We start from the raw sequence: 25,097 nt of genomic DNA, 5'->3' as shown, positions 1-25,097 counted from the left end.
AGACAATAATCGCTGATCAGTCCTGCCTGTGACCATGCAATCATGGTGAGGTAGCTTAAATCGCTCGACAATTTACCGAGTTGTATACTCGTGTACTCGTATACTTGTGCACGTACTAGGTATGTACATGTGGTATCTACCGGCTCCTTACAACAACACTATCTAATATCAATTGGCAATGATGTACTCTGTCTGTGTCTCGAGCGAGTGGCAAAACAGGCGGAGGCAAACCCAAAAAGTGCCTCGAAACACCTCTTACCCCCGAATCTACTGTTCTCCCTGCATCATTGAGGAAGTTTCCTGTCGGCCCAAACTTCATCAACTTGTGGTCAAGCCACAAAAGTCAACCATAGTTACAGGGTATAGTTAAATAGACTTAGTAGTCATCGCTCGTGATCCTCAGCATCGTAGTAATCATATTCATCGCCTTCTCCGCTCCGGAGCGATCTCATCCTTACCCAGGCTCAAGCTCTCGTACCGATCCAGCATCTCCAGAAGGCTGTACTCCTCCTCGATAAGCCCATGATAGCGGTCATCCGCCTCGAGCTTATCCAATCCCTTAGCGTACTCATCCCACTGAGAGGGTGACGTAGACTCCTCATCAAACAACGCTTTCAACTCATCAGAGACGAGACTGGACTCTCGCAGGTGCTTGCCTTGACCCCGGGAGCGGACCGTCTGACGAAACATGTGAAAGAGACATCTACCCAGCAAGGAGCGGCTCGCCATGCTGGAGAAGGAGCTGGCCAAAGAAAGAAAGTCCCGATCCAGAATATCAAATGACTCAGGATCAAGCAACGTGAACAACGCCAGATTGATCGCATACATGGCAAAGTGATGCGCGCGACTTATCCCGTACTCGCATCGATGAAGAAGGGTTAGCCCAGAGATCGCGCGAGCAGCAGATTGCACAAGATTGGGTGCACTGTATTGGAGGAACGGACTCGAGCCTGGTGGACTTTCCGGCGTTTGCGGCGCCTCTGCGCCGGGACTGGGGTCATGTCTCCCTGTGTTGTACGAGAACAGGGTTATCACCAATGTATGGTAGCGCATTCTAGGCCGGATGTCAGCAAACGATCAAATTCACGCACAAAGAATTTCGAGCACACCTCAGTAGTATGATGTAGGGCGGTGGTCTTCGAGACGGCTCGAAGACGTCCGGCAATGTTGCATACCAGCCACGAAGCCTCTCAAACAGCCGTTCCTTGGACTTCTGCTGATGCTCGATGGACACCACGCCCCCGTCGACCGAGAAAAGAGTCTGAGAGATATCCCTGGCGATCTCACAGAGATCACACGAGTAGCTGAAGTACTGACTGAGATAGGAAACCCGGGCAGGCCGGTGAGAAGGGTATGGGACCCAGAGGTTGGAATCCTCCCGATGATATCGGTCCGGTCGCTGTAAGTTAACTTTGTCTATCAGGCTAGGACGCAGGAACTGGGCATGAACAAGCCTAAGACCACTCAGACAACAGGAATCAATGGCAGGAAAAAACCCGAAACCACTCACGTATCAATGTGAAATAGGCCCCAAGCTGATCGCTCGACAGAAATTTCCTTGTCATTGGGGACTTGCCCTGGGCTGAGACTGAAAATCCTTGGGCCAATTAACCCCAGGGATTCACCGGTCCAGATGGCATGGTGAAGCATTTGGTATCCACGGTCATCCTCGCAAGACATCGAGTACCTCGAACATCGGTTACGCTTTGCGTCTGATGATGGCGATCGATCCACTTACCTTTCGTATAGCAAGAGTGTGCCTTGTAAGTAAGCCAGGCTCAACTTCAAAGGCTCCTCCTCTCTTAGACGTTCCGCCTCTGTCAGGAAATCCACCCCTTTCGTCACAATATCGCCCGGGGCGACGTATGCCTCGGAGTAGTCTGAAAAGTGCTGTATAGTCCTCTCAGTCAGTTTGCGGTCGTACACTATCCGAGAGGTACAAAGGTTCAGCGTTAATGGTCCATCTCAAGGGCGAGAGAAAACTTCATGAAAGCGCGGAAGGGAACGGGATAAAAGCAACCTACGCATGCATTTGTGAGCAGAGCATTCACCAGGAATGGGCTGCAGAACTCGGACTGGAGATCGCCCCGTCGCATATGCTCGAGGAAGACGTCGCGGTCGAGGAAGGCATGAAATGGATAGTCCCAGGTGAAATACAAGGACACCAAATGTGAGACGAGGTCTGCATCCTCAGTCACTGTTGTCCATGGTCTGGCGGGGACGCGGTACGGCACCTCGTCACAAAGATAGTGGATATCCATCACCTTGGGTCGGAAGGAAGGCCCAGCTCCTTCCACGTCAATCACCCGGCGAACCTCTTCCAGTTTGCACTCGGCCTCTTCCCCTACCTTGCTTTCGCCGCCATCCTGGCCCAGGATCTCGTCGATGAACGCACGGATCTCCTCGGCCGAGGCATCATTCCGGATGATCTCCAGTAACTTCAACCCGTAGGATTGATCCTCCGCGCGCATCACTTTCAGCAGGTCGTTCAACATGTCCCGATGGTAACTCAGCTCATCTGCCGTGCGCTTGGCCGCCACTCTTCGGCGCTGGTCCAAGGTCTCATCGAAAATACACTGCCTGTTGAAAGCCCGGCAGTTATCACAGGGCGGCACTCCAGAGCACTGTCAGAAGTCGTGTTCTATGTCAACAACGGCGCCTTGCCGGGAGATGGGTGAGAGGCGTGGCGAGCAGCTGCTACGGGTTTCGCGAATGGGTTGATTTATCATCCCAGCTGATAGGCATATAGACTAAATGATAATCAAGACTGGAGGACTCGCCTTTCGTTTGGACTTCTTACAGGCCAGACATGCCATCGAAACACGTTTCTTGGAGACATCGGTTGGTGTTCGAAAACTCCGGTCTGGTGAGCTCTCCCGTGATGGGGGCTTTTCTGATTTGCTAGGCGATGGACCGGGGGCTATCTGGCGGTGCTGGCTGCCGAGTTCACTCATTTTGGCCAGGGTGAGACTATTGGTGGTGGGTAGTGGGGGGAAGGGTTGGTGCAGTTTGCAGTGCAGATCTGGTCGGATCAGACACGCGGAGGGCGAGTTGTCTACCCTGGGGCAAAAGCAGGGAAGGTCAGAGGAAAGCAAGCAGCAGCCAATTCCGCTCCTGTGAATCTCTGTTGACCTGGTGATGACGTACCAGTTCAAGGTACCACCTACCTCAGAGGCGTCAGGAAACCTTGTCCGAGCATAAGGTCAGGTCAAGCGGTTGAGGGGGGGGGGGGGAGGCGATGGAAAGAGAATCATGGCCGAGCACGGTGCATAGCTCGAATATGCCAATCACGATGGCACGTCTGGTAGGAGTATCCGCTTCGAAATGATGGATGGTGGGTGATGATGAAAATGCTAATGATGAAGAAGAAGAAGAAGATGATGATACCTGAGGTCTTCCAAGTGGGTTTCCATTGCAGACTGACAGTCCGGAGAAAGTGTCCAAAGCCAACGGGAGGCGGAAGCCAATCCCGGATGGAAAGAACGGAGAAGATCACATGTCAAGTCGAGACCAGCCAGACAGAACCTCAATACTGAATGTCTCCCTCTACAAAACAAGGATCACTCGGAGATGCAAACTCTAAAAGGGAGAGATTTCATGGAAGAGTACCGAAGAGACAAAAAAAAAAAAACAAGGGATTTTACATTACGTACGGTGATATCTCCTAACTTTATGAGTGAAAATAAAAAAAAAATAGAAAAAAAGCAACCGAAAACAGCACTAAGCAACCTGAAGAATATGAAGGGTGAAAAAGCAGGTCGCTGGATAACTAAACTAACGAGTTTTGCTTCCACCCCAGACATATGGTCCGGGGGAAAGGGGGAGAAACTACCTTCAAATATGTGACTCAAAACATGATTTCCATCAGTAAGTATGATGCTGACAAGAAAAAATCACGCCTTGTCCTGCCGATAGTATAGACAGATCTATTAGTCCATGCCAAATCTTCTTCTCAGTCTCAGTCAAATTCAGACAGATTCCCCTAGGGGGAGAACTGAATCTCCGAACCTCAGCACCACCATCTAGTGTTCCAGGATACGCAAGCTGCCCTGCACAACGCAGTTCTCAAGCACCGAGCCAGGGGGAACGTCAATGGTGCTGCCCTCGGTAGCGACAATGATGACGGTACCCTTCAGCGTCACGTTGCGGCCCAGGTTGACGGCACCAGTGATGGTGAGATGGTCGAGCTCAACAATTCGGGGAATGCTAGGGATGTGTTTCTGGAAGTCCGAGACCTTCTTGAAGTCCGAGCCGAGCTTGATGACGGGGACACCACCGAAGCGGTTGGGGTCCATGACCAGCTGACCGTGCTCGAGACGGTAGAGGTCAGACTTGACCAGCAGGAGATCGGAACAGGTCTTGACAGGCAAGAAACGACGGCGAGGAACGTTAACACCGTGGGCGTTCTTGAAGTGGCGGATGGCGGCACCGACGGCGGTCTCCAGCTGGTAGATAGCCTGGTCAGCCTCGCCCTTCTTATCGGCGGCGATGGACTTCTCATTGGCGATGATCTCCATCTCCAACTCGTTCTCCTCGACGACCCGCTTGATAGCGCGGAGGTTCATCCAGATGTTGTTGGTGTTGAAGTACTTGAACTTCTTGATGGACTTGAACTCGTTCACGTGCTCCTTGGGCACCTGGGCGATTTCCAGCAGACGGACCTTGCCCTCATAGTCGATGATGGTACCACCCTTAACGTCAGCCTTGGTCTTGTCGGTCAACTCCATGATGTACTCGGACTGAGTGTCCACCATGTGCTGCAGGATGCGGAGATCGACCACAGCACCCAAGTTATCAGCATTGGACAGGAAAATGTATTCCACACCGCGCTCAAGAAGCTTGTCAAGGGTACCAGAGTTGTAGAGAGACTCGAAGACGTCACCGTGTCCAGGGGGGTACCAGTCCTGCAGAGGAGCATCGAAGGACTTGGGAGCGGGGAGGAGGGAGTCCTTAATGATACGGGGGTAACGGGATTGGTTGAAGGTGATGATGTCGACGTTGTGGCCCTGGTACTTCTTGATGATCGACTGGGTATCCTGGTCGGTGTTGAAGGAGTTCATCAGGACGAAGGGGACGTTGACATTGAAGGTGCGGTTGAGGTGCTCAATCTGGCGGACCGACAGATCCAAGAAGGACATGCCCTCACGGACTTCAATGACGGACTTGGGGCCAACGCAACCCATGGAGGTACCCAGACCACCGTTGAGCTTGACGACCGCGAGCTTGTTCAGAAACTCGACGGAAGCCTCGGCGCCGAGCGTATCGTAGCCGACCACCTGAGAGGGCTGGGGAGGAGCGATGCGGTCCCAGTTGACCTCGTTACCCTTGGCCTTATCGTTGAGGAATCTGCGGAAGAGGGCGAAGAAGTTGTCCATCTCGGCCTCGAAGCGCTTGCGCTCCGTCTCATCGGGGACAGTCTCGGCAAGGGCGTTCAAAGCATTGCGCATCTGAGAGGCAGCCACGCTGGTAGAGGCATTCTCGAAGGCCTGGAGTTCCATATCTGTTAGTCTGGAGACTTGAAAGAAGGACCTCCGATGTTTCTGAAAGATGCGTGCCCGTTCGCCCATTCGTAATCGGAGGGCAACGATCTAAACCAATACTCTTCGATCCGGACGATGAAAGCTCGTCCACAAGAAGAGAATTCCAGGCCAGACCAGTGGGCAGTGGACGGAACAGGAGATGTCCTCTACTAGAGGAGGCAAGATATTGACAAAAGAGGCTCAAAATGTCCACAAGGGAAGGAGTTTGACGTGAGTTGGTGTATATCACACCTATGGCAAACGGCAGAAAGGGGAGAGCTAGCGGTGGGAATCAAACAATGCTTTGCAAATCACAAATACACGCGCGTGGTACAGTGCCAAAGAGACGATATGTAGCACCCGCAAGAAATTGCGAAGGAACAGGGGTAGACGATGATAACAAGCACAGATCCAGGTGAGAGGACGAATGGACGATTTCCAGCCGCCCCGCGATCAGTAATCAAGACAATTGACTGATGCTTGAACGAGCGCGTGGACGATAGTTGCTGAACAGTCTGATGCAGACCCCGAGGCAAGGATGTGGTGCACAGCGTATACAACAGCTCCGATAAAGAGTGACACGTAGTTGCAAGTAATATAAATATGTGGGTAATGATGATAGTGATGGAGATGAATTTGAGATAGATTGGAAGAGCAAAGGAACTGGCGTTCACCACAACCAAGCCACCAGCATGCTGCTTGGTCTGGTAGGCGCACCGTTCCATTTGCCCTTTCCACGTTGTTCTTGGAGAAAAGAATGAGGGGTTTTTTTTAGGGAGAGACTTAGGCAGGAGGGTCATGAAGGCTCAAGTTGAACTTACCATGTGGGACTGGGACTTGCCGTGGTGCTTGCCAAACGAGCCAGAGCTGGCATCGCCGGCGGGAGCTCTGAGGTGAGTGGGCAAAGCTTTGGAGGCCATTGTGAAGAGAAATGAAGTCGAGAGAGATAGGCAGGAGAAGATGAAGTTTAGGAGGAGAGGAGGAAATGTGAAGAGGTGGGAAGGCAGAAAACTGCTGCTACTGTGGATCCCCGATATGGGGTGTGGTTAGTTCAGGTACCTTCGTTGTCTAACAAGTTGAAACCGGGCAGCGTAGGGAGGGGGAGGGGCTAGTTTGGAAACTGGGAAATGAGCTTCAAAGTGGTCCAACGAGTGGTCCTCTTTATGACTTTATGGCAATGGCTGGAGAGATTGCCACGTTGAATGGAGGACTGGTTGATGGCGACAGATTGCCGTCATGGACCCGATTATTGGTTGCAACAAAAACCACCAGCGACCAAGGGAGAAGCGGGGGAAATGCGAAGAGGAGGGGGGAGCTGAGGGAGGAGGGAAAGACTTACTGTAGAGGGATGATGAGAGAGAAGAGGAAGGTAAAAGGGTATAGTTAGAAGGGAGATAGAGAGAGAGAGAGAGAGAGAGAGAGGAGAGGAGAGACGAGAAGTAAATAGAGTATAAACCACGTTGACTGAGGCAGAGGAGGTTATTTATTATTCTCTCTTTGAATCAACGATGACGACGTCTTAACACTGGGTTTGGTTTATTTGTTTTCGGCGGGACAAAGTGGGGGGGGGGGGGAGGAGGAGGAAAGGAAGTGGAAGAGGAGAATTTCCAGGAGAAAGAAAAGACTCGGGATCATTACCGAGTCAGAACAAATCTTACACTAATCCACCCTCTCAGGGGAAAGGGGCCTGTGACAATACCTGACAGTCCAACAAAAAACTTCCTTGGTCGAAGAGAAGCAGGCGGGCCGCTATTCTTAGACTTGCTGGTCCAGGCTTTCTGCTCTTCCTCCAGTCCTATATTGTCTGAACACTGTACGGAGTACACTTAGACTGTAGTCTAAGTTCAAGAGTCCATAACAGACAAACAGACAGGTCAATCCCATCTGGTGTGTTTAACCGATTTACCCCTCCTCCCCCTCGCAATTGAATTCACTAGCATTGCAGATGAACAGCTGTCATGCAGTTTCTTCCGCCACATCCACATCCCACACACAGCATCATCTGACAGCTACGTATTATTTTGTCAGTGCTTGGATCCATCTTCTTTCCCCCTCCCCCCTATTCTCCCATTTCAGGGTTCAAGAAGCTCTCTCCCTCCCCGGTGGACTGCCCCACCAACCTCGTCACCAAAATGAAGTGGAATTGACTGTTGTTTCTCCTGAAACTTCCATGTCGGACGGAGTACTGTGACTTACAGAGTCCAGACAGGGAACTGAAATGTAGTGTCGTGCTTAGTAGAGTACGGAGTACTCCGTACTCTGTACTTCTCTCTCTCTCTCTCTCTCTCTCTCTCTCTTTACACCACCTGCAAGACAACTGCATGCCTTGCACCTGTTTGTACGTACCGGTAAAAATAAGTATGCCTTATCAGAACCCTATAAGGTAAGAAGAGGGAGGCCATTGGAGGTACTCACCTCCACCAGTCTCACTCTCAAATCAATAGATCGATCCATAACATAGTAAATCGGTTCCGAAGCTACGTATAGGAGATGAGACCATCTAATTACCTCTGGTTTTAATAATGATACTATTTTTTCTTAATAATAACTTCAAAGACGTGTTCACCGTGAACTTGTCTCTTCCCAATCGTGATTCCGGTGCTTGACAGCTGGAACCTAAATTCTCCTACTCTACAGAGTCCAGTGCATGTATGTGTACACTTTTCTCCCTCCTTGCCTCACCACAGAGTCGGAGAAAATCCCAATTGTCGCCACGACCAACTGAAACTTCGTCTCCGGCGGTTTACTGGTCAACTTCGTACTCCGCGATCTCTCTCTTAAACCCGAGTTGAATGGCAAACACGTTGAAAGAACAGAAGTATAAAATAACACAGGAAGTGTACTCGAGTAAAACCAGAGTCAATTTCCCCCCACCCCACTCCTCCCCCCCACTAACCCAAGCTAGTCTCCCTTACCGAAACTACTAATGTATGTCAGTCCGAAACACAATCTGTTCATCCCTTCTTCGTCTGCTTTGCCCGCCACTGGCTGGCTGCCTTGGAGGGGGGGAAGGGGATAGTTACGATACTACAGAGGTGATCGTGACAGCTGGCACAGACAGCGCCATTCATCTTGGGCGCTTACTCTTCTTCTTCTTCCCTCCAGGGTTCCCCACTCTTTATGTGTTATTCATGCATGCATTCAGCAAGAAGATATGGCCATGTTTCGTTCCACCTCCATCGCACAACCCCTTTCGACCAAGGAAAAGGTAGAGTAATAAAATAGTAATCTACGATGAGTAGCTTCCACCCCGTCGGCTAGTCCAGTCATCGAACTGGCCAGGACAGTCTAGAAAACGAGACCTGCTCCCCTCCGTTGCCAACGAAGGGAAGCGCCCCACTTGGCCTTCTTCTGGCGGACGGCTATCGTCCGGCGCCATTTCACAAGAGGGTCAAAGATATGCTTCCACCCCTCTAACCATTCAAAGTCGACCACACTTTGTATACAGATATATACATATATACAACCCCCCCCCCACCTTCAAAAAAAAGGAAAGCGTCTGAACCAGCCGCCCATAGGAATTCTCATTATCCAAACGCTACGCTAACGGGGCAGAACCACCCCAACGATAGGTATCACATCTTCGGAGACTCAAAGCAGATGGTAAAAAGGAGATAGAGAAAGTGCACAAAAGCAAGCATAACAAGTTAATATAAGAGTGAAAGAAAAAAGCAGTAGGAAGAAAAAAAAAAGGTCAGGTCATTAAGTAATGATCAGTCAAGCACAAGACAACTCAACCTTCATGCTCCGCTGACGTTCCGCTTGCCGAGGAAGCTACGTCGACCGGCCTTTTTCGAATCGGGGCTGTCCATAACCTCGGACGCGGCATCGTTCGTGTTGGAGTGCGCAGTGCCGGGCCGAAGGGTCGATTCCGTCACTGCAAAGCTGCTCCGGATCGTCACGGTGCCACTGCCTGCCTTGACCGACTTGTCTTGTCCAGCCACAGATCCCTGATCGTCCACAAAGAAGATTCCCTCACCCAGCACCGTATCCGATCCAAAAGTCGCATGGTCAACCACGCGCACCTGATATTGTGCATCGGCAGTTGTGTTATGGACCCGGCATGTCTCATGCGACGGATCATAAAACACAGGGCCACCGCCTGTCTTATGAGCCTTGGTCTTCAGGACATCTTTGGCACCCTTGGGACCAACCGCTTTGATAAAGACCCGCACGTGTGCATTGGGCGGGTACCCGCTCGCAGAGACAACCGAGATGGTAGCCGTGCCAGCCTCCCCCTTGCCGCTCACCCCAAGTCGATCCCCATAGTGAGACGCGACGCTGCGGCTGCGCGCATGCTGCAGTTCGCTCTTAGGGGTGGTACTAGGAGGTGTCTCGCCCTCCACCAGGACGGCCGCGGGGGCCAGGCTGCTGCTTTCGGCCGCAGGGACTTCCTCAGCATCTTCTGCAACGTCATCTTCTGCGCGGAATCGTGACATGAGACCGTGCTTCAAGAAAGACGCACCCTTGATCACATTGCCGCCAACAAAGCCCACGCCTTTGACAGGGGCACCGACAATCTTGCCAGGGGTGGCGAATGTGCCGTGGAAAGTAGACGATCCTTGTCGAGACCGGACCACATATGCAGGCTTGAACAGCAGCTTCAACCGGATAGCGCCAGACTTCCCATCAAGGGGATAAGTCACTTCCTTGCTCTGGAACGGTTCCAGGATCTGTAGATCAATCGGGGTACCGCCCAAGTAGTCGGCCTTGTCGCCGAAGTCCCAGTCGTACACATCAACTCGGAAAGACGCCCCAAGACGAGACCTGACAGGCGCCTCAAAGAACTCATTCCAGGCCGGGTGAAGCGTCTTCTTCTGCACCTTGGTTTTGTAGACCATCTCGTCATTAAGGCGGAACTTACAGTAGGGGTCACTGTAGCCGTTGCGGTCGGCCGAGGGGAGATCGGCAGCATCCATGACGTCCACCCGCAGAGTACCCATGTTGTTGATACTCTCAGTGGGGTCGAGCTTCATGAGAACAGGGATGTACCGAGCACTGACGGTAATCTTGCTGATTTCTCCATCATTGGAACGAAGAACCAACTCGGTTGGGGTGTACAGAATTCGCTGGAGAGTCGAAAGCGTGTCACCCGTCAACTTCGCAATTGTGTGATCGTCGCTGTCATCCTTTGTGTCTTTCTTGTCGATAATGCGCATAGTGATTTTGGAGAACTCGAGCTCACGAACGAAGGCATCCCCAACATCCTCCAGTTTGGCCGTCTTCGTACGGAGTTTTGGTGAGCTGTACGCAGGGAACATGTAGTCATCCATCAAGATCTCCACCTGTACGTTATGCCGTGAGAGCTGGACCTCGTGAACGTTGAAGACCAGGAAACCGCACTCGTACTTCGGGAGATCTTCCACAGAGATATACGTCTTGGGAGCCTCCTTGATCGACCTAATCGACATCGTTTCGGAATCTTTGGCAGTTTGCGGGCGGGTTCCGTTTGTATCGAGGCTAGCACGACTGGTTGTACCGTCCAAATGGCCATTCGTGGTACCGTGGGTGCCATTAGTGCCATTAGGGCCATTCGTTTCATTCGCTCCATTTGTTCCATTAGGAGCAGAGGTCTTGGAGTCGATGCTGGCAGACTTGGAGTGTCCGGCTGCGCTCTTGCGCTTGGACTCCGTGCTTCTCCGAGTTAGCTCTGTACCCTCAGTCTCGCCATTCAGATCCTCCGATTCCTCTTCCTCTTCTTCAGGGTTGACGACAGGCAAAGCCGGATAGAAAGCCACCGAGTAGTTCAAGGTTCCCTTGGAGCTGTTCCCCAGGCGAAGACCGCTGGAGATGAGCTGCTTCTCGTCGTCAACCTCATACTCGCCGTTCTCATTCTCGCGAACGTAGTCGCCGGCACTGATCTCCGTTGCTCCTAGTGACCGATCGCTGTTGATGGATTCCTCATCCATGACCTCGAGGGTAATCTTCTCGCGGGAGCTGTGAATCGGCACGTAGACCACCTCATCCCATTCAGGGTTCAGATTGTTCCTGAAGGTGACGGTCCGTGCTTTTGTGTAGCCCGAGATCAGTACCCGTACGTATGGATCAGACTTGCCCATCGTTTCCAGGTTTCGAAGATTGGACGCGCTCTTGAAGTGGAAGCGCATAACTCCAATTGGATCCACGTATCCAGCACCATGAACTCCACCAACAGCCACGGGCTTCCAGTCGAGGATCAGCTTAGCGCGGCCCGTCTTAGCACCGTGCAGATGGAACCATTGCTGGCCCTTTTCCATCATCTTCAGCATGTCATTGAGCTTGATTTGATAGGTCCCGAGAATGGGATCTTTGCCGAGGTCACGATCGTCCTTGATGACCAGTCCAAGACGTGCGGTCTTCCTGTCCGTGACCAAGAATTCCTTTGCCGCATTTTGAAAGATGGGGTTGTTCGTGCGCTTCAGCTTCTTGGTAATATGAATCTCTTTGCCGTTCAGAAGCAAGACACCGTACGGATTAAGCTGACCAACCATGCTCTTGGACGCATCCAAGTCCTTGGCCTGTTCAACAATGAAACGAGCGATACCAGTATTCATCTCGGGCGGCGGCTCAACCTGACCATTCTCCAGCTGTCTTCCCCCCAGAACGGGGAAAAAGCGGATATCTGCGTGGACCGCACCACGAGATCTACCACTAGCCATAACCTCAAGGAAAAGACCCTCGTGCTCCGGCTGCTGCTCTAACCGGTCAAGCGGGAAGGTTGCGGTTCCCAGTTCCTTATCCTTGCGGAACTCGTTCCAATCGTACGGGATGATGGTCAGGGACTCCGCAAAGGACGTGATGATGACATAAATGGTCTCGTTCCATCTCGGGCTATCCGTGTCATGGATAGTCTTGGTGCGGCCCAGCTCGACGCGGTTGTTCAAGGTGACGACGGCATACGGGTCGGGAGTACCGGCAAAGGCATCGGGGTTCTTCAGTTGGCGAGCGCCATGCAGCGTGACCGCGACCACACCGATGGCCTGGTCAACAGGGTTACCAGCCAGCATCTTCGCGATCTCAATAGGGAACACGTTGGGGGCGTACATCATCGGACCGAGATTGTTGTGAATCTGCTCCTTGATGAAAGTCTCCAAACCAGGGATGAAGTTGATATCAAAACCAAGGGTATCACCACCAAGAGGCTTACAGACATAGTCGATCTCCGGTCGGTCCAGGAAACAGACATCCACGCGTTCGATATGGGGGAAAGGAATCTGCAGCTTGACCTTGACACGCATCAAACCGCTGCAAGCCATATCTTCCACGATCACATCCAAACCCTTGCTGACAACGCCCTTGCCGACTCGGACTTCTAGAACGACTTTCGGGTTGATCTTGTTCTTCAGCTGGCGGGCAGTAAGGTCCATGGTGTCATTGGGGGTGAAGCTAAATTTCCAGTCCATGATGACCGTGTCAACCTCGGTCTTTGGGTACGTTTTGACGTGCTCGAGTCGCGGAGGCTTCGAACCAAGGATGAAGGTCTTTAAGCGGAGACTATCGAGCATCGCGGGGGTGGACGTGCTAAGAACCTGGTCCACCGAGTTGATGATCGTGTCGCAGAGGACCGGGGCATAGATGGGCCAGAACTTGACCAAGAAACTGTTAATCCATTCCAAGCTTTCTGTGTCGGTCTCCAGGCGCTGTTTTGCCATTTCACGATTCACATCGTCTCGGAAGTTTCGACGAACGCGGCGGATTGAAGTCCGGTAATAGGTACTGCAGGCGGCCATGACAATGAAAACCCAGGCCAGTCCACCGCCCAACACTGCAACGACCCAGGATGCGAGACAGGCGAAGACAATAACCCCCGCATTGTGATACCAATCTGGATTCCGGCGTCAGGCTCCGCCAATCTTGCGCGGTTGCTAATCGACTGTGGTCCTTACCTCCGAAAAACTTATCATCCAGTTTGCCTTCTAGGAATGTTTGATGGTCCAGCAGGGTTCCTTCTTCTTTCTCCTCTTGGGTCGGTTGGTGTTCGAATTGCGGGGCCCAACCCGTCCGGTCGCGTGCCCATCGCAGGTCTTCTTCCGTAGCAGCCTCCCCGTTGACCTGCGCGGTCTCGTCTTTCCCATCTTCCTTGAGAATGTCGGTCGCGGACCGCGGAGGGGGCAAATCGTATTGATCGGGGGTGCCGTCGTCCTTAACAGCGTATGGATTTAGTTGAGTGGTCCCGTGGCTAGACTTACGAGAAGGGCGACTCTTACCTGATCCGTGATGACAGCGACACCTTTGGGTTTGTGTTCATGGTGAAATCCGGGAGGCAGCCGCTACGAACGACGACCCCTGTCAGTTACCGGAAAGTCTGTCACTCGAGGAATGAAGGGAGACCTACAGCTCTGGCGGCAGCGGCCTTGGCCTCGGGAGTTGCATCGGGGTCAAACTGATAGGCTGGTACGCCGGCCTTCCGAGTCTCTTCGACCAGGGTCTTTTCGACGGCCTCTGCTCGAAGATTGGACTGAGGATCCTGTGCAGCATTTTGGGCTACCTCAATGGCGCCTTGTTGCCGTAATTCGGCCTTGCTGCCATCTGCGTCTTGCGACGCCATGGCTGTCTTAGGAGGGGAGGTGAGGAGGAAACCTCGGAGAGGAGGGTGAAAGGTCACCTATAACGTGAATCCCCGATCGGCACAATCTGGGTTGGATGTCAATTGAAATTCTGTTGTTGTCGTTGTTGTTGTTGTTGTTGGGTATGGTAGGGAGGTGAATCACCAGAACCTTGGAAACAAAGACGAGAGGGAAAAGAAAGAGAGATGGGGGAAAAAGAGAGCGAAATCAATGTAGCGTTTTGGGAGGGGGGGGGAAGAGGGGAATGGAAGCAGAGGCAGGGCGAAAGAAGCTCCCTATCAATGGAGAGCGAAGCGACTTGTTGGCGCTCGAGGAGTGAGTGGCTACCTGGGCCTCCGCAGCGGAGAGGTGGCTGAAGCAACCTGTGAGCGGCAGCTTTTCGGGGGAAGCTCGCCTCGGTGCAGTGTGAAGGGCTGGTTGCGGGTGGGTAAAATAACCTGAGAGGTCTTCCCCAAGCTCCACTGAACCAACCCCAATCAATTTCTCAGGAACCAGTAGGGAAAGGGGAGGAAAACAAATTACTAGGAGATGAAGCAAACCTACCTGAAGGGCGATAGTCGGTAGTGAGTAGTTAGTAGGAACTTGAAATGTGCAGGGAGGAAAGAAGTTGAAGAAAGGAAGAGGGAAAAGTATTGAGTAGAATGGAAGAAAGAGGAGGGGAGGGGAGGGGGAGGGAGGACGAAAAGAAGCGGAACACAACAACAGTCAGTTCAGTGTCTTTGATGACGAGGAGAAGCTACGGAGTCCGGAGGGTTCCAGCGCGAACGGATTCATTTTACGGCGGAGCCACTTGCGTCAGAATAGACACGCTGTTTATTGATTAACTTATCTTAAGTACATACATCTGTAGTTACTCTATATCTCCTTCGACATAAGCACCGTACTCCTTCTACCTCCTTGGCAATACACGACACCCCTCTCAACCTCAATTGAAGCATGAAATCTGGATGATGGGTTTAATTCAGGATGCAAGACCCGCGAAAATCCCACCAGCTCCGGAAATGGACGAGCGCCGATCGGGAAGAAAAAGGGAACCGCCGCTCCATCGATCTCCCTTCCAGCCTCCCCCCACAGTCAAGCAGAAACTTTTTGAAGCACAAGCAGCAATTGCGAATTGCATTGTCTGGGGGGATGAATGATGATTTACTCCATACTTGACTATGACTCCTGTCAAGGCATGCCAAAGACTGGCAGGTGAAGTATTAACAGGTAGCAAGTACCTTCTAGTTACTTATAGTACTATACATCGCCGACTGCATTCGGACTAGTCGAGGCCGGCGTCCCGATCTATTGGAATTGCGCTGCACCGCCACCGATCGGACCACCGCCACATATTGATTCAGCTAATTCCGAGCCCCCCTTGACCCTTAGTTAGTACTCCCTACTAACTTAGTCCCTACGGAGTACAGACTCAAGAGGGAATTCCGTTCTCTCATCATCGAGCCCTAACATGCGGATCTAACCCAGACCGGCAGTATCCTGGACTGTACGAAGTAGATAATCTGAGGGATGGCCTGCTTTGTTCCTCCTGAAGGAACTGCCTGCATGCATAGAGATAATTTTTCAAAAAGAAAAGAAACAATATGAGATGGCGGGAATGTGGATGCCTGCCTACTCCGTCACTGATCGATCACCGGTCACACGTGTCAGTCTGGTTATCTTCAACACCGAGACCTTCCGGTGACTCCTACTTACTGACCATAAGCAATTATGTCGCTCTCAGTCAATAATCATTCAGTCCACCTTTGTTCGTCCGAGATCAAATCTCGCTCTCCCCTTCGACTCCATAGGAGTACTGTACAGTATACTCTGTACAATACATACTACACACAGTGCACGGTTGTCCAGGTGAAACGCCGTCAGCCCACTACTACGCAATGCGCGTAGATCTGATCAACAAGCCGTAGTTGACGATCCCAGCCTCCGCTCCATCTTCGTGGCCTCGAGTACATAAAAACACGCCAATGAGCGCAGCGCAATCAGCAGCTTGAGATTGACCAGTCGAAAGTACCGATCTCCGGATCTCGGTCTCTCGCCCATGTCATGAGGAGAAGAGTACATCCAGTAACTTATACAGTACACAGTTCACTCGCCTTCAGTCATTCGCTGGCCGTAACTTGAATTCAACGCAGCTGCTTGAACGCCTCGAATTGCAAGCCCTGAGGATGACCAACGATTCTTTCTCCAAGCACGTTCCCAACCTTGCTCGTTTTGCATCACAGCCCCTCCCGGACCTGCGTTGTACTGTTGTCCACTACAACATACTATGTACACAGTCTGACCTCCATTCCCTGCCAATCATCATGGTGTGTAACTTGCCCCTAGTACGGAGTACTGGGTGACTTTTGACTTTACCCACTTGCCCGCCCACACACCCTTCAAAATCTGGCAAAAGCAGACTCAAAAAAAAAAAAAAAAAAGAAAACCAACGATCGACTCGACTCCACCTCGCTTTCTCAGCCCTGCATGCCTGGCTTGAGTAATCCCCGGCTGTTCCCGAGTAGGTTCGCCAAACAGTACAAGAAAGGTAATTCCCTTCCTTCTATTAAGACAAAAAATATGCTATAGTACTGTAAGATGGCCAAAGAATTGACCGTCACCGAAAGAGCCAAACTCAATGGACGACAGCGTTCGGGCTCAAAAGAGCGTGTTGCAGCTGGCATCGCTGCTGAGTTTTGTTAGTGGTGCGCTCCAATGGGTCTGGTCTTGGCTGGTCTGGCCTTGGCTGGTCTGGCGACTGGTTGTCTACGACGATAGTAACTACGGAGACGGTCGGTGCACATCGATACTAGGCATAGTATCTGGGTATTTCCTGTAAAGTACCGAAGCAATCCCGATCCGACCTATACCTATCTAGGTACTATCCATCGACGAACGCGCTGCAACCACTGACCATGCCAACCAGGATTAGACAGCTTTAAGAAGTGCTAGTATGCTCTCTATCTGCTCTTCTACCAAGAGACATGATTGTTGATTATTGTATACGATAAATCTGATCCACTGGAGGTAAGCCAACATTGAAAATATGTAGTATTTCAAACATGTCATTTCATAGACCTGATAGTCAAATGCATCATCACTGCCGTTAAAAATGAAATTAAAAGGCGCCATCGAAAACGCTTTTAAAGAACAGATTGAATCATAATCGAAAGCGCAAATTTCCCAGATCATCTCCCTATCACCACTACTGCCTCATCTCACGACTCGCGCTCTCACCGACCCATACGGATGACGCCGGCAGCCATCAGCTTCTGGATCTTCATCCGCACCTGAGAGTTCTTCATGTGCTCCTGAAGGGCGGCGGGATCGCTCTTGGCCTGCTGGAGAATGGTCTGCATGATAGGATCCTGCAGGATAGCCATGATCTGTTGAACTTGTAGTTAGCAATGGGCTCCGAGCATTTCTCATGACAGCCAACTCACCTCAGGGTCGTTCTGAATTCTCTCCATGGTTTGTTGCTCGGTCTCACCAGCACGGGCGCTGAATTGAGCCTCCAGACACTTCTGCTGCTGCTGGTCAATCTCCCGGGCGTGAGTACCATCATCGTGCTCCGAGGCTTCCGTGCAGACATCCAGAGCCTTGTTGTACTCCTTCATAGCAATCAAAGCCTGCGCCTTGCGCATGTAGGCCCGGATGAACTTAGGATCCCGCTTGATGGCTTCGTCGCAGTCCTGCACGGCCTGGGGGAAAGCCATCAGCTTAATGAGAGCCGCGGCGCGGTTGGAAAATCCGCGGGGGTCCTCGGGAGCGCGCTTAGTCATTTCGGTAAAGGCATCCACGGCGCCAGGCCAGTCACCGTCCTGGAACTTCGACTGGCCCAACTCGCGAGCCTTCTCGGCCTCGGCAGGGTCGATGTAGGCCTCCTTCTCAGCCGTCACCTTGGCCTTCTCGGCATTGCGCAGCTTCGTAAGAACATCGGGGGTACGGTGCTCAGTGAGAGCCTTGTGGTAGAACTCGATAGCCTGGCCGAGATCGCCGAGCTTCTCGTATGCGGTACCGATACGGGCAAAAGCCCTGCCATCACGTACGTTAGCCATGGCCAAGATATATATCTTGCGGAGGATACTTACTTAGCAATAGCTTTGAAGTCGGCTCTGAGCTCACGACCTTCCTCGACAGCAGTCTGGCAGGTCTCAATGGCACCCTGAAGATCGCCCTTTTCGAACTTGGCGGCACCAAGGTTGTTCAGGTAGGTGATGTCCTTGTGCAACTCCCAGGCCTTGTTGTAGTGCTCGATAGCCTCGTCGAACTGTCTCTTCTTGTAGAAATCGTTACCAAGCTTCTTCTCGGCATCGGCGGCTTCCTGGGCCTTCTTCTTCTCAAGAGCCTCTTCATCCTCGGGCTCGGGCTCAGGGGCAGGCTCGGGCTCCTTCTTGGGGGCAGCGGGACGAGCATCAGGCATAGGCACATCCTCCTCGGCCTCCTGCGCAGCAGCGCTGGTGGAAGCACCGGCCTCCGGGGGAGCTCCAAAGTTCATGTCAATACCCAGCAGCACACTCATGACCTGCAGGAAACGGGGGTCGCCAAGCTCTTGACCAATAGCATTGGGGTTCTGCTGCAAGCGCTGGAGCTTTGTCATGAACTCGCCATCGGCCAGCAGAGGAGCAGTCTTGGGGTTGTTGGCCAGTTTCTGGAAAAGCTGGGGGTCATTGAACATGCCACCCAGCCCTCCCATCGGGTCACCGGTCACACCGTCAGCCTTGGCTTCGGCGTCGATGGCCCGCTTGACAGCGTTAAGACCATTCTTGGCCTGGTCGTTGGCGGGCTCCAACTTCAGAGCCTCTTCGTAGGCATCGTGGGCAGCAACTGGAGTCATTCCATCAGCTGCGTTCGCGAAGCAACACATTCAAGGGTTCAACATACGGAGATCACCCAGGCCACGATAGGCGGCACCCTTGCGGATCCAGCCCTTGGACCAATCGGCCTTCAGTTCTGTGGCCTTGTCGGCATCCTCGAGAGCCTTCTGGTATTCTTGTTGTGCGGAATATACAGCGGAGCGGTTGGAGTAAAGGATGTGGTTGGTAGGCTCGACTTCAATGGCCTGCGAAAACTTCTCACTACGAAAGGTCAGTGATCAATCCGATCTGTGACTGAGCGTTGTTGCTCATATGCTAAGCGGGGTAACACGGGGGGGGGGGAAAGAATACGTACATAGCAGTAGGATAATCCTTGGCAGAGAAGGCCTTGTTGCCCTCTGCTTTCAAAGCGTCAGCCATGCTGTAGTGCAAGAACGATGTGAGAGGAGATGTCTCGTAAGTTCCGGTTGAAGGACAAAAATGATGGGAGGGGGGGAAGTTCGTGATGAGGAGCCCGGGGGTGGGCCAGTTTAAACACTACCGCCTGAGCTCTTTCCAACGGGAGCTTCTCGAAATTTCCGGGAGTGAGAGAATTGAGAGCCTCAGGCATGAAATCAAGCTGTCAACTGGCGGATGCAGAGCACGATGGAGCTAAACCCGGAACGAGAAAGAAACGCCGGCCAAAAACATCTTCATTTCTTTTCCCGCCCGCCGTCATGATTCGAAACCCCCCCGCCCTTCAATTTTCTTATTTTCACCTTCTTGCGCTCATTCTTCTTGGTTTCTATTGAGCGCCCCTTCGACTCTGGTCGGCGACTCTTCTAATTCCGATTCCTTCCACCATCCATTCTATTTGACTTAAGCACCCAGAATAATTCAGCGCGCGCTTCTGATCATGCCCTTCCACAAGCCATTCCGGTGATAGCTTCCTTCAATAGTGTGCCCTTCGACGAGATCTTCCCTCCTCTTTTCCCCGCTGCGCCCACCGAGCTCATCTCCGCCGGCCAATTCTAAGTGAACCGCTGCGAACAATGGCCTCCTCAGCTGGCTCTTCAGTGAGCGAGCTTTGCGCCCGACTCTACGATGCCTGTCTGAAAAACTTCCCTCCCGATCATCTCTTCTACCAGCAAGATCTTCTCGGACTGGGAATCGTCCCTAAAAATGACCTCGCGCTACTTCTTCAATGCACCCAATCGCTCGTTGACCAAAAACTATTCCGCCTGCTCCAGGGAAAGAATGATCGATTGGCATGGAAGATTATCTCGCGGGAGGACGCAGAGAAGTAAGAGCCGCCCTCCCCCACCTTCACCTACCTACCAGTCATCTACCAGTCGCTCAATAAGCACCTTTCGATTAACAAAATAATCTCAAAAAATAGACTCCAAAACCTCAGCCCTGACGAGAGTTTGGTCTACAATGTCATTCACTCGACCGGGCGCTCTGGCATCTGGGTGCGCGCCATCGGCACGCGGACGAACCTCCACAAATCGATCCTGGACCGCTGCCTCAAGTCGCTCGAAGGGAAGAACTATATCAAAAGTGTGCACAATGTCAAATTCCCCAGCCGGAAGATGTACATGCTTGCGGGGCTGGCGCCTAGCGAGGATGTGACGGGAGGGGCCTGGTTCACGGACGGCGTGCTGGACGAGAACTTCATCAACAGCGTCGCCGGGTTCATCGAGTGGAAGGTAAGCCAGAAGAGCTGGTACGAGGTACCGGCCGTTCAGCAACACCGGAACAACAAGCGCCTCAAGACCGCGGACGGGAACGGAATCACAAACCACTATGACACCGACCAGCAACAACCTCCTCCAAAGGAATACATCCCATTCCCCGCCGGGTATCAGGGCTACCCCACCATCGCCGAGTTGACGGCCGCCGTTAACGCCAGTGGCATCACCCCCGTCCGCCTGGGCGAGGAGAGCATCACCCAGCTCCTGGAGATGCTGTGCTACGACAACAAACTGGTGGCCCTCAACAACGGCGAGGTCTACCGTTCCGTCAAAACCCCCGAGCAGGTCAAGTCGCAGCAAGCGCGCAAACCCCCGGGCGATGACTCCGGGATCGACGACCGCCTTGTCCGAAACGGCATGACCGAAGCTCCCTGCGGCCATTGTCCGGTCTTCAAGCTCTGCGCTCCCGGTGGCGCCGTCAGCCCGGAGAGCTGCGAATACTTCGATCCCTGGTTAGAGAAAGCATTGGGATTTTAGAAAAGAGGAAGGGACGTTCCTTGCGCTCTCTATGTGAGACTGGGTGGCATTGTCCTGTGCATACCTCGGTTTCATTATTACCTCATCTTTTCCTTGGACATTACCCCTCTCCCGGAAACATTTTCTTTTATTCTCAACCACTTATCAGTTCACTGTATACCAATCTCTGCGCAGTCATAAAACAAAGAGAGGACTAGCTCTTTTGCCGCTGGAGATAATCTGTTTGTTTGCTTTGCATAGCGATGGCGTCGTTTCTTTTTGATGTTCAGTTCTCGCAATGAGTTGTCTGATCTTGGAGTGTGGACACGAGGGCCAGAATGATATACCAAAAATATGGATGGATGGTCTTATCGGTTTTTTTTGTGTGTGTGTGTGGGTGTGTTTCTCAATCAGGACATCCGTCCACAAGGTTAGATTTAAAACTTCATTTCAGAAATTGAGGAAAGGAAGATCCGGAGAATGGAGGTTGGCCAGTATGGTAACAAGATTGATCTTTCCATGGTAATCTGGTGCGCATGTCTGCTTGTCTTTCGAGTGGAAGCAAGAGCCATGAAATACTTGGATAACTTAGCTCATAGGTGAGTTGCATGTTGGACTCTTGTTCTTATCACGTGGTACGTCTGGATATATCAACTTAAGTCGTAAATGTGTATCCCAAGGAAGACTAACGGCACTAGTCATGGCCGCAACCCGAGCAAAGGGAGAGAAACAAACAGTATGTCAAAAGGGGGCTAAACCGAGTCAGAACATGAAAAGGGTATAGATACAACATATACAGTGCGAAGACACACGCGCACTCGAAAAACACAAAGATCACGCCCCCAACTTGGCCGAACACTGCGGACAATACCACTTGCCGACCGGCTCCCTCGTCAAACCGACACACTTCCAATGGAACCACTCAAACTCGCAATCTTCGTTGTCGCACGCCACCATATCCCCATGGCTGACGCTACGGCACGTACAATAAACCTTGGTATCCTCGTTGCCCTCATCCTCCTCCTCGTCATCCACATCGTCATCCCCGCCGGCACCGCCCATCCCGCCGGCACCGCCACGGGCGTCAGTATGCTCCGAGTCCGACATATCGGCGCTGCTAAGCAGGGAGTCATCCTCGTCTTCTTCATCGCCATTGCCCCCGCCGCCGCCACCGGGCGCCGCTGACGGGGAAGATTTCTTCGAGAGTTTGAGACGGCCGCTGGCACTGGAAGAGCGCTTGGCGTGTTTCCCATTCGGACCGCCACCGGCAGAGCCGCCTCCGGCCTTGAGTTTCTTGAGCTGCTGGTGCGGCGCCACCTTCTTGGTGAGGGCCTTTTTGGTAGTCGAGGAGGAGCTGCGGGGCCCGGCGCTGCCGGCACGGCTGGAGGCGGGTGTGCCACCGCCCTTGGGGGTACCGGGGCCCAGTGAGGACTGCCGAAGGTTGGAGGAAGCGGCGGGAAGGGTACCGAGGGAGGCGTTCAAACGGCGCCGCTTGTTCTCCACGGCGCCGGCGGAGGATTCGCGCTGGTGTCGTTGCTGGAAGTGCGCTGTGCCGGATGGGGTGGCGGGTGCGGAGGAGCGAACTGCGGACGGGGAGCTCAGCACGGCAGCGGCGGCGGCGTTGCGGCCGAAGGTCTGGTTGAGGCGCTGGGTTGCGCCTAGGATGAGGTTCGCGGCGCCGCCCGAGGCGGAGGAGGAGCCGCCGCCGCCGTTGGCGTGTGCTGCGGCGGTCGGGGAGGAAGAGGCGGCTGCGGCGTCGACGGTTGAGTCCGGGAAGAAGATTCGCGGGGGGTCGCGGTACTGGTCTTTGTTGTTGAATAGGGAGGGGAGCGGAGGGTCATTCGAGAGCATGCCATTGCTTTGCAATTTATGGATCGCAATGTCCAGGCGTTTGATCTGGCGGTCCAGGAGGACGCACGCTTTCTCGCTGAGTTGAATCTTCTCATCCTGCAGGAGTTGAGACTTGTCGAGGTTCTGGAGGATCGTCTTGCTGTATTGCTCTTCCTTCGGGTTGGGGGTCAGGCTACCGTTGAGTTTGATGAATTTCTGAAGGCTGCTGTCACGCGAATTGATCGTCGTTCGACATTCTTGAATGGTCTTGTCTTTGGCCTGAATCTCCTCCATCAAATGGTTGATCTCTGCGGGCAGATTAGCCACATCGTGCACGAACTGCTCGAGAACAGTGGCTGGATCCTCCTGCAATTGCGACATGGCTCAAGCCGGTCGCGGTCTGAACGCAGACGCGCGGAAACTTCAGCACGCGTACACCACTGTGATCGAGTAGACAGTTATTCTCAGCGTAGTCACCACGGTGCGCGGCTCACAATTGAAGGCGGTTGATAGATTGACCGGCGCAATGGAAAATTATGGTTTCAAGGGGATTGAATCGGCTGGGAAGTTGGAGGATGGAATGCTTATCGGGAACAATAATCGATAGAGAGACGACGGGGCGGATCTTTGGATGTTCCGGGGACTGGGAAAATGGATTACTAAGAGGTACAACAACACAAGTGGCCTACTACTTATCACCTGGATAATTTCTACTCTTTTTCAATTTTTTTTCAATTGAGTCTAAGAATTAAGTGACAAATCGTCAATATGCCATCCAGACAGCAGAGTATGAATCGGAATATAATAAGTGTACATGGAGAAGAATCGAGCTGCTATCCAGCCCGTCAACGTATTCCTGATACGGTTCCTCTCGAGTCGTAAGACCCTTCCATTCCCTCAACTCCTCCTCTAGGTCACACTCGTTCCAATAATGTTAAAGGAGCCCATGCTAAAATCAGATGGTTGTCAACACTATGCATCCTGTCCATGTGTTCGCAATGAACCACGGTAACTCAGCAGAGACGCTCCGCTATGCTGATTCCGCCTGAGATTAATTGTGCGCACGAACAGGTAAGACCTTCGAATGAGAGAGACCAACAATATAGACAAGGGATTACGCTGGTGAAGCGACCGAAGAGCGCAGCACCCCAGCATGTATCACCAACGAGAAAAGAATAGTATCTTCCAAAGACACAAGTTTGGGCGGAGCCTGCCAAGCCAAGTGCTCGCTGAATCGAACTGAATGAAGTCGAGAGATTCTCACAGCCGGAGAGTTGCTGAAGCGAGTGGGGCACTGAGTTATTGCCTGCAGCTAATCAGATGAGAGTCGAAATTGTCGTCTGATGTATGTCCGTCATGCCCTTCAAGGTTCAACTCTTGCTGCTGGAATACCCTGAGTCTTGGGGTGTCTTGAGATCACTTGCGATGCCACCGTGCAATTTGATCGAGTGTTGAGCGCAGGCATATCCGACCAGAACGACTTTCTCCTGAATCGAATGACCGCGCTGACCGTAGGCTTCACACGGATCAACCGCGTGCTGGAAGTAGAGACATCGGCAAGCCGCAAACCGTTCCACAAGTTTGTAGCACATGATGAAGGTATATTACAGAGAGAAACAAGAAGATTTGACGTCCCGCGTGCAATGCAATCTGACGGGAAGTAATGCAGACGGATCTCGATTGATCGATGCGAGAACGGCTCGCAGAAGGCAGGATAGGAGAGGCGACAGCTGACAGCGATGGGAATGCGAGTGACGATAGTGGTCTGAATAGTGGTTTGCAGTATGATCATGTAGGAGGACACTTGTTTAGACCATGCAGGAGCATGATCAAGGAAGGTCTCAATCACGAGGTGGAGACAGAGACAGGGACAACTGGACAATTGGTCCTTCCCTTAACTTCAATCTCGTACGGATGACCGAATTCAACTGCAATGCGAGACATTCATAGATTGAGACTGCGCCCGTTAATGAATGATTGCCTGAGAAATGTTCAAGGCGACTTTTTCCATCATGGGGGTTTCTGAGAGGTAGGAAATAAAAAGGTTACAAGCGAACAGCAAAAGCGTCGAAGTCAATCAGGAGAACAGTGAAGCAATTTGAAGGGGAGGTGTGGAGGGAGGGAGGGGGAAAAGAAGGATAGGAATCTGGCCAAGGAAGAGGGGGAGGGGGGGGGGGGGGGGGAAAGAACAGACTAAGAAGTAGATGGATTGCAGAA

The 25,097-nt window shown here is 52.4% G+C and overlaps 8 protein-coding genes across 8 annotated transcripts; 2 read left to right on the top strand and 6 right to left on the bottom strand.

Annotated features, from left to right (window-relative positions):
- Positions 1 to 420: 420 nt before the first annotated feature.
- On the bottom strand, positions 421 to 2,954 carry BP01DRAFT_375259 (Zn(II)2Cys6 transcription factor; the record flags this gene model as incomplete). Its single annotated transcript, XM_025576883.1, has 6 exons — positions 421 to 1,054; positions 1,110 to 1,454; positions 1,511 to 1,687; positions 1,739 to 1,890; positions 2,025 to 2,624; positions 2,781 to 2,954. 6 exons carry the CDS (start codon positions 2,952 to 2,954, stop codon positions 421 to 423), a joined length of 2,082 nt encoding a protein of 693 aa, XP_025429578.1.
- A 668-nt stretch (positions 2,955 to 3,622) lies between these two features.
- Positions 3,623 to 6,919, bottom strand: ugp1 (UTP glucose-1-phosphate uridylyltransferase). Its single transcript, XM_025575400.1, has 2 exons — positions 6,341 to 6,919; positions 3,623 to 5,486 (listed from the first exon to the last, which is right to left on the bottom strand). The coding sequence occupies exons 1-2, from the start codon at positions 6,437 to 6,439 to the stop codon at positions 4,023 to 4,025; spliced, it is 1,563 nt and encodes a 520-aa protein (XP_025429577.1). The 5' UTR covers positions 6,440 to 6,919; the 3' UTR covers positions 3,623 to 4,022.
- Positions 6,920 to 9,259: 2,340 nt separating this feature from the next.
- BP01DRAFT_384252 (putative membrane bound C2 domain protein (vp115)) lies at positions 9,260 to 14,046 on the bottom strand (the record flags this gene model as incomplete). Its single annotated transcript, XM_025577488.1, has 4 exons — positions 9,260 to 13,323; positions 13,385 to 13,640; positions 13,706 to 13,768; positions 13,834 to 14,046. The coding sequence occupies 4 exons, from the start codon at positions 14,044 to 14,046 to the stop codon at positions 9,260 to 9,262; spliced, it is 4,596 nt and encodes a 1,531-aa protein (XP_025429576.1).
- Positions 14,047 to 14,985: 939 nt separating this feature from the next.
- Positions 14,986 to 15,245, top strand: BP01DRAFT_358303 (uncharacterized protein; the record flags this gene model as incomplete). Its single annotated transcript, XM_025575399.1, has 1 exon — positions 14,986 to 15,245. A coding segment is annotated over exon 1 (188 nt), but the record flags the coding sequence as incomplete, so codon positions are not given.
- A 1,791-nt stretch (positions 15,246 to 17,036) lies between these two features.
- On the bottom strand, positions 17,037 to 19,045 carry sti1 (Hsp90 cochaperone STI1). Its single transcript, XM_025580256.1, has 3 exons — positions 18,136 to 19,045; positions 17,488 to 18,079; positions 17,037 to 17,430 (listed from the first exon to the last, which is right to left on the bottom strand). The coding sequence occupies exons 1-3, from the start codon at positions 18,909 to 18,911 to the stop codon at positions 17,278 to 17,280; spliced, it is 1,521 nt and encodes a 506-aa protein (XP_025429574.1). The 5' UTR covers positions 18,912 to 19,045; the 3' UTR covers positions 17,037 to 17,277.
- BP01DRAFT_94545 (uncharacterized protein) lies at positions 18,952 to 19,397 on the bottom strand. The gene is made up of 2 exons (XM_025580257.1): positions 19,217 to 19,397; positions 18,952 to 19,115 (listed from the first exon to the last, which is right to left on the bottom strand). The coding sequence occupies exons 1-2, from the start codon at positions 19,279 to 19,281 to the stop codon at positions 18,992 to 18,994; spliced, it is 189 nt and encodes a 62-aa protein (XP_025429573.1). The 5' UTR covers positions 19,282 to 19,397; the 3' UTR covers positions 18,952 to 18,991.
- Positions 19,398 to 19,576: 179 nt separating this feature from the next.
- BP01DRAFT_322761 (RPC34 RNA polymerase subunit family protein) lies at positions 19,577 to 21,543 on the top strand. The gene is made up of 2 exons (XM_025572775.1): positions 19,577 to 20,143; positions 20,240 to 21,543. The coding sequence occupies exons 1-2, from the start codon at positions 19,893 to 19,895 to the stop codon at positions 21,069 to 21,071; spliced, it is 1,083 nt and encodes a 360-aa protein (XP_025429572.1). The 5' UTR covers positions 19,577 to 19,892; the 3' UTR covers positions 21,072 to 21,543.
- Positions 21,544 to 21,656: 113 nt separating this feature from the next.
- Positions 21,657 to 23,440, bottom strand: BP01DRAFT_358300 (putative PHD finger domain protein). Its single transcript, XM_025575398.1, has one exon. It carries the CDS (start codon positions 23,259 to 23,261, stop codon positions 21,885 to 21,887), a length of 1,377 nt encoding a protein of 458 aa, XP_025429571.1. The 5' UTR covers positions 23,262 to 23,440; the 3' UTR covers positions 21,657 to 21,884.
- Between the last annotated feature and the right edge of the window lie 1,657 nt (positions 23,441 to 25,097).

This window comes from Aspergillus saccharolyticus, assembly GCF_003184585.1.
Source record: "Aspergillus saccharolyticus JOP 1030-1 unplaced genomic scaffold BP01scaffold_25, whole genome shotgun sequence".
In the NCBI taxonomy this organism is placed as follows: domain Eukaryota; kingdom Fungi; phylum Ascomycota; class Eurotiomycetes; order Eurotiales; family Aspergillaceae; genus Aspergillus; species Aspergillus saccharolyticus.
Note: the sequence above shows the minus strand (reverse complement) of the source record. Positions and strands in the feature narration are given on the sequence as shown.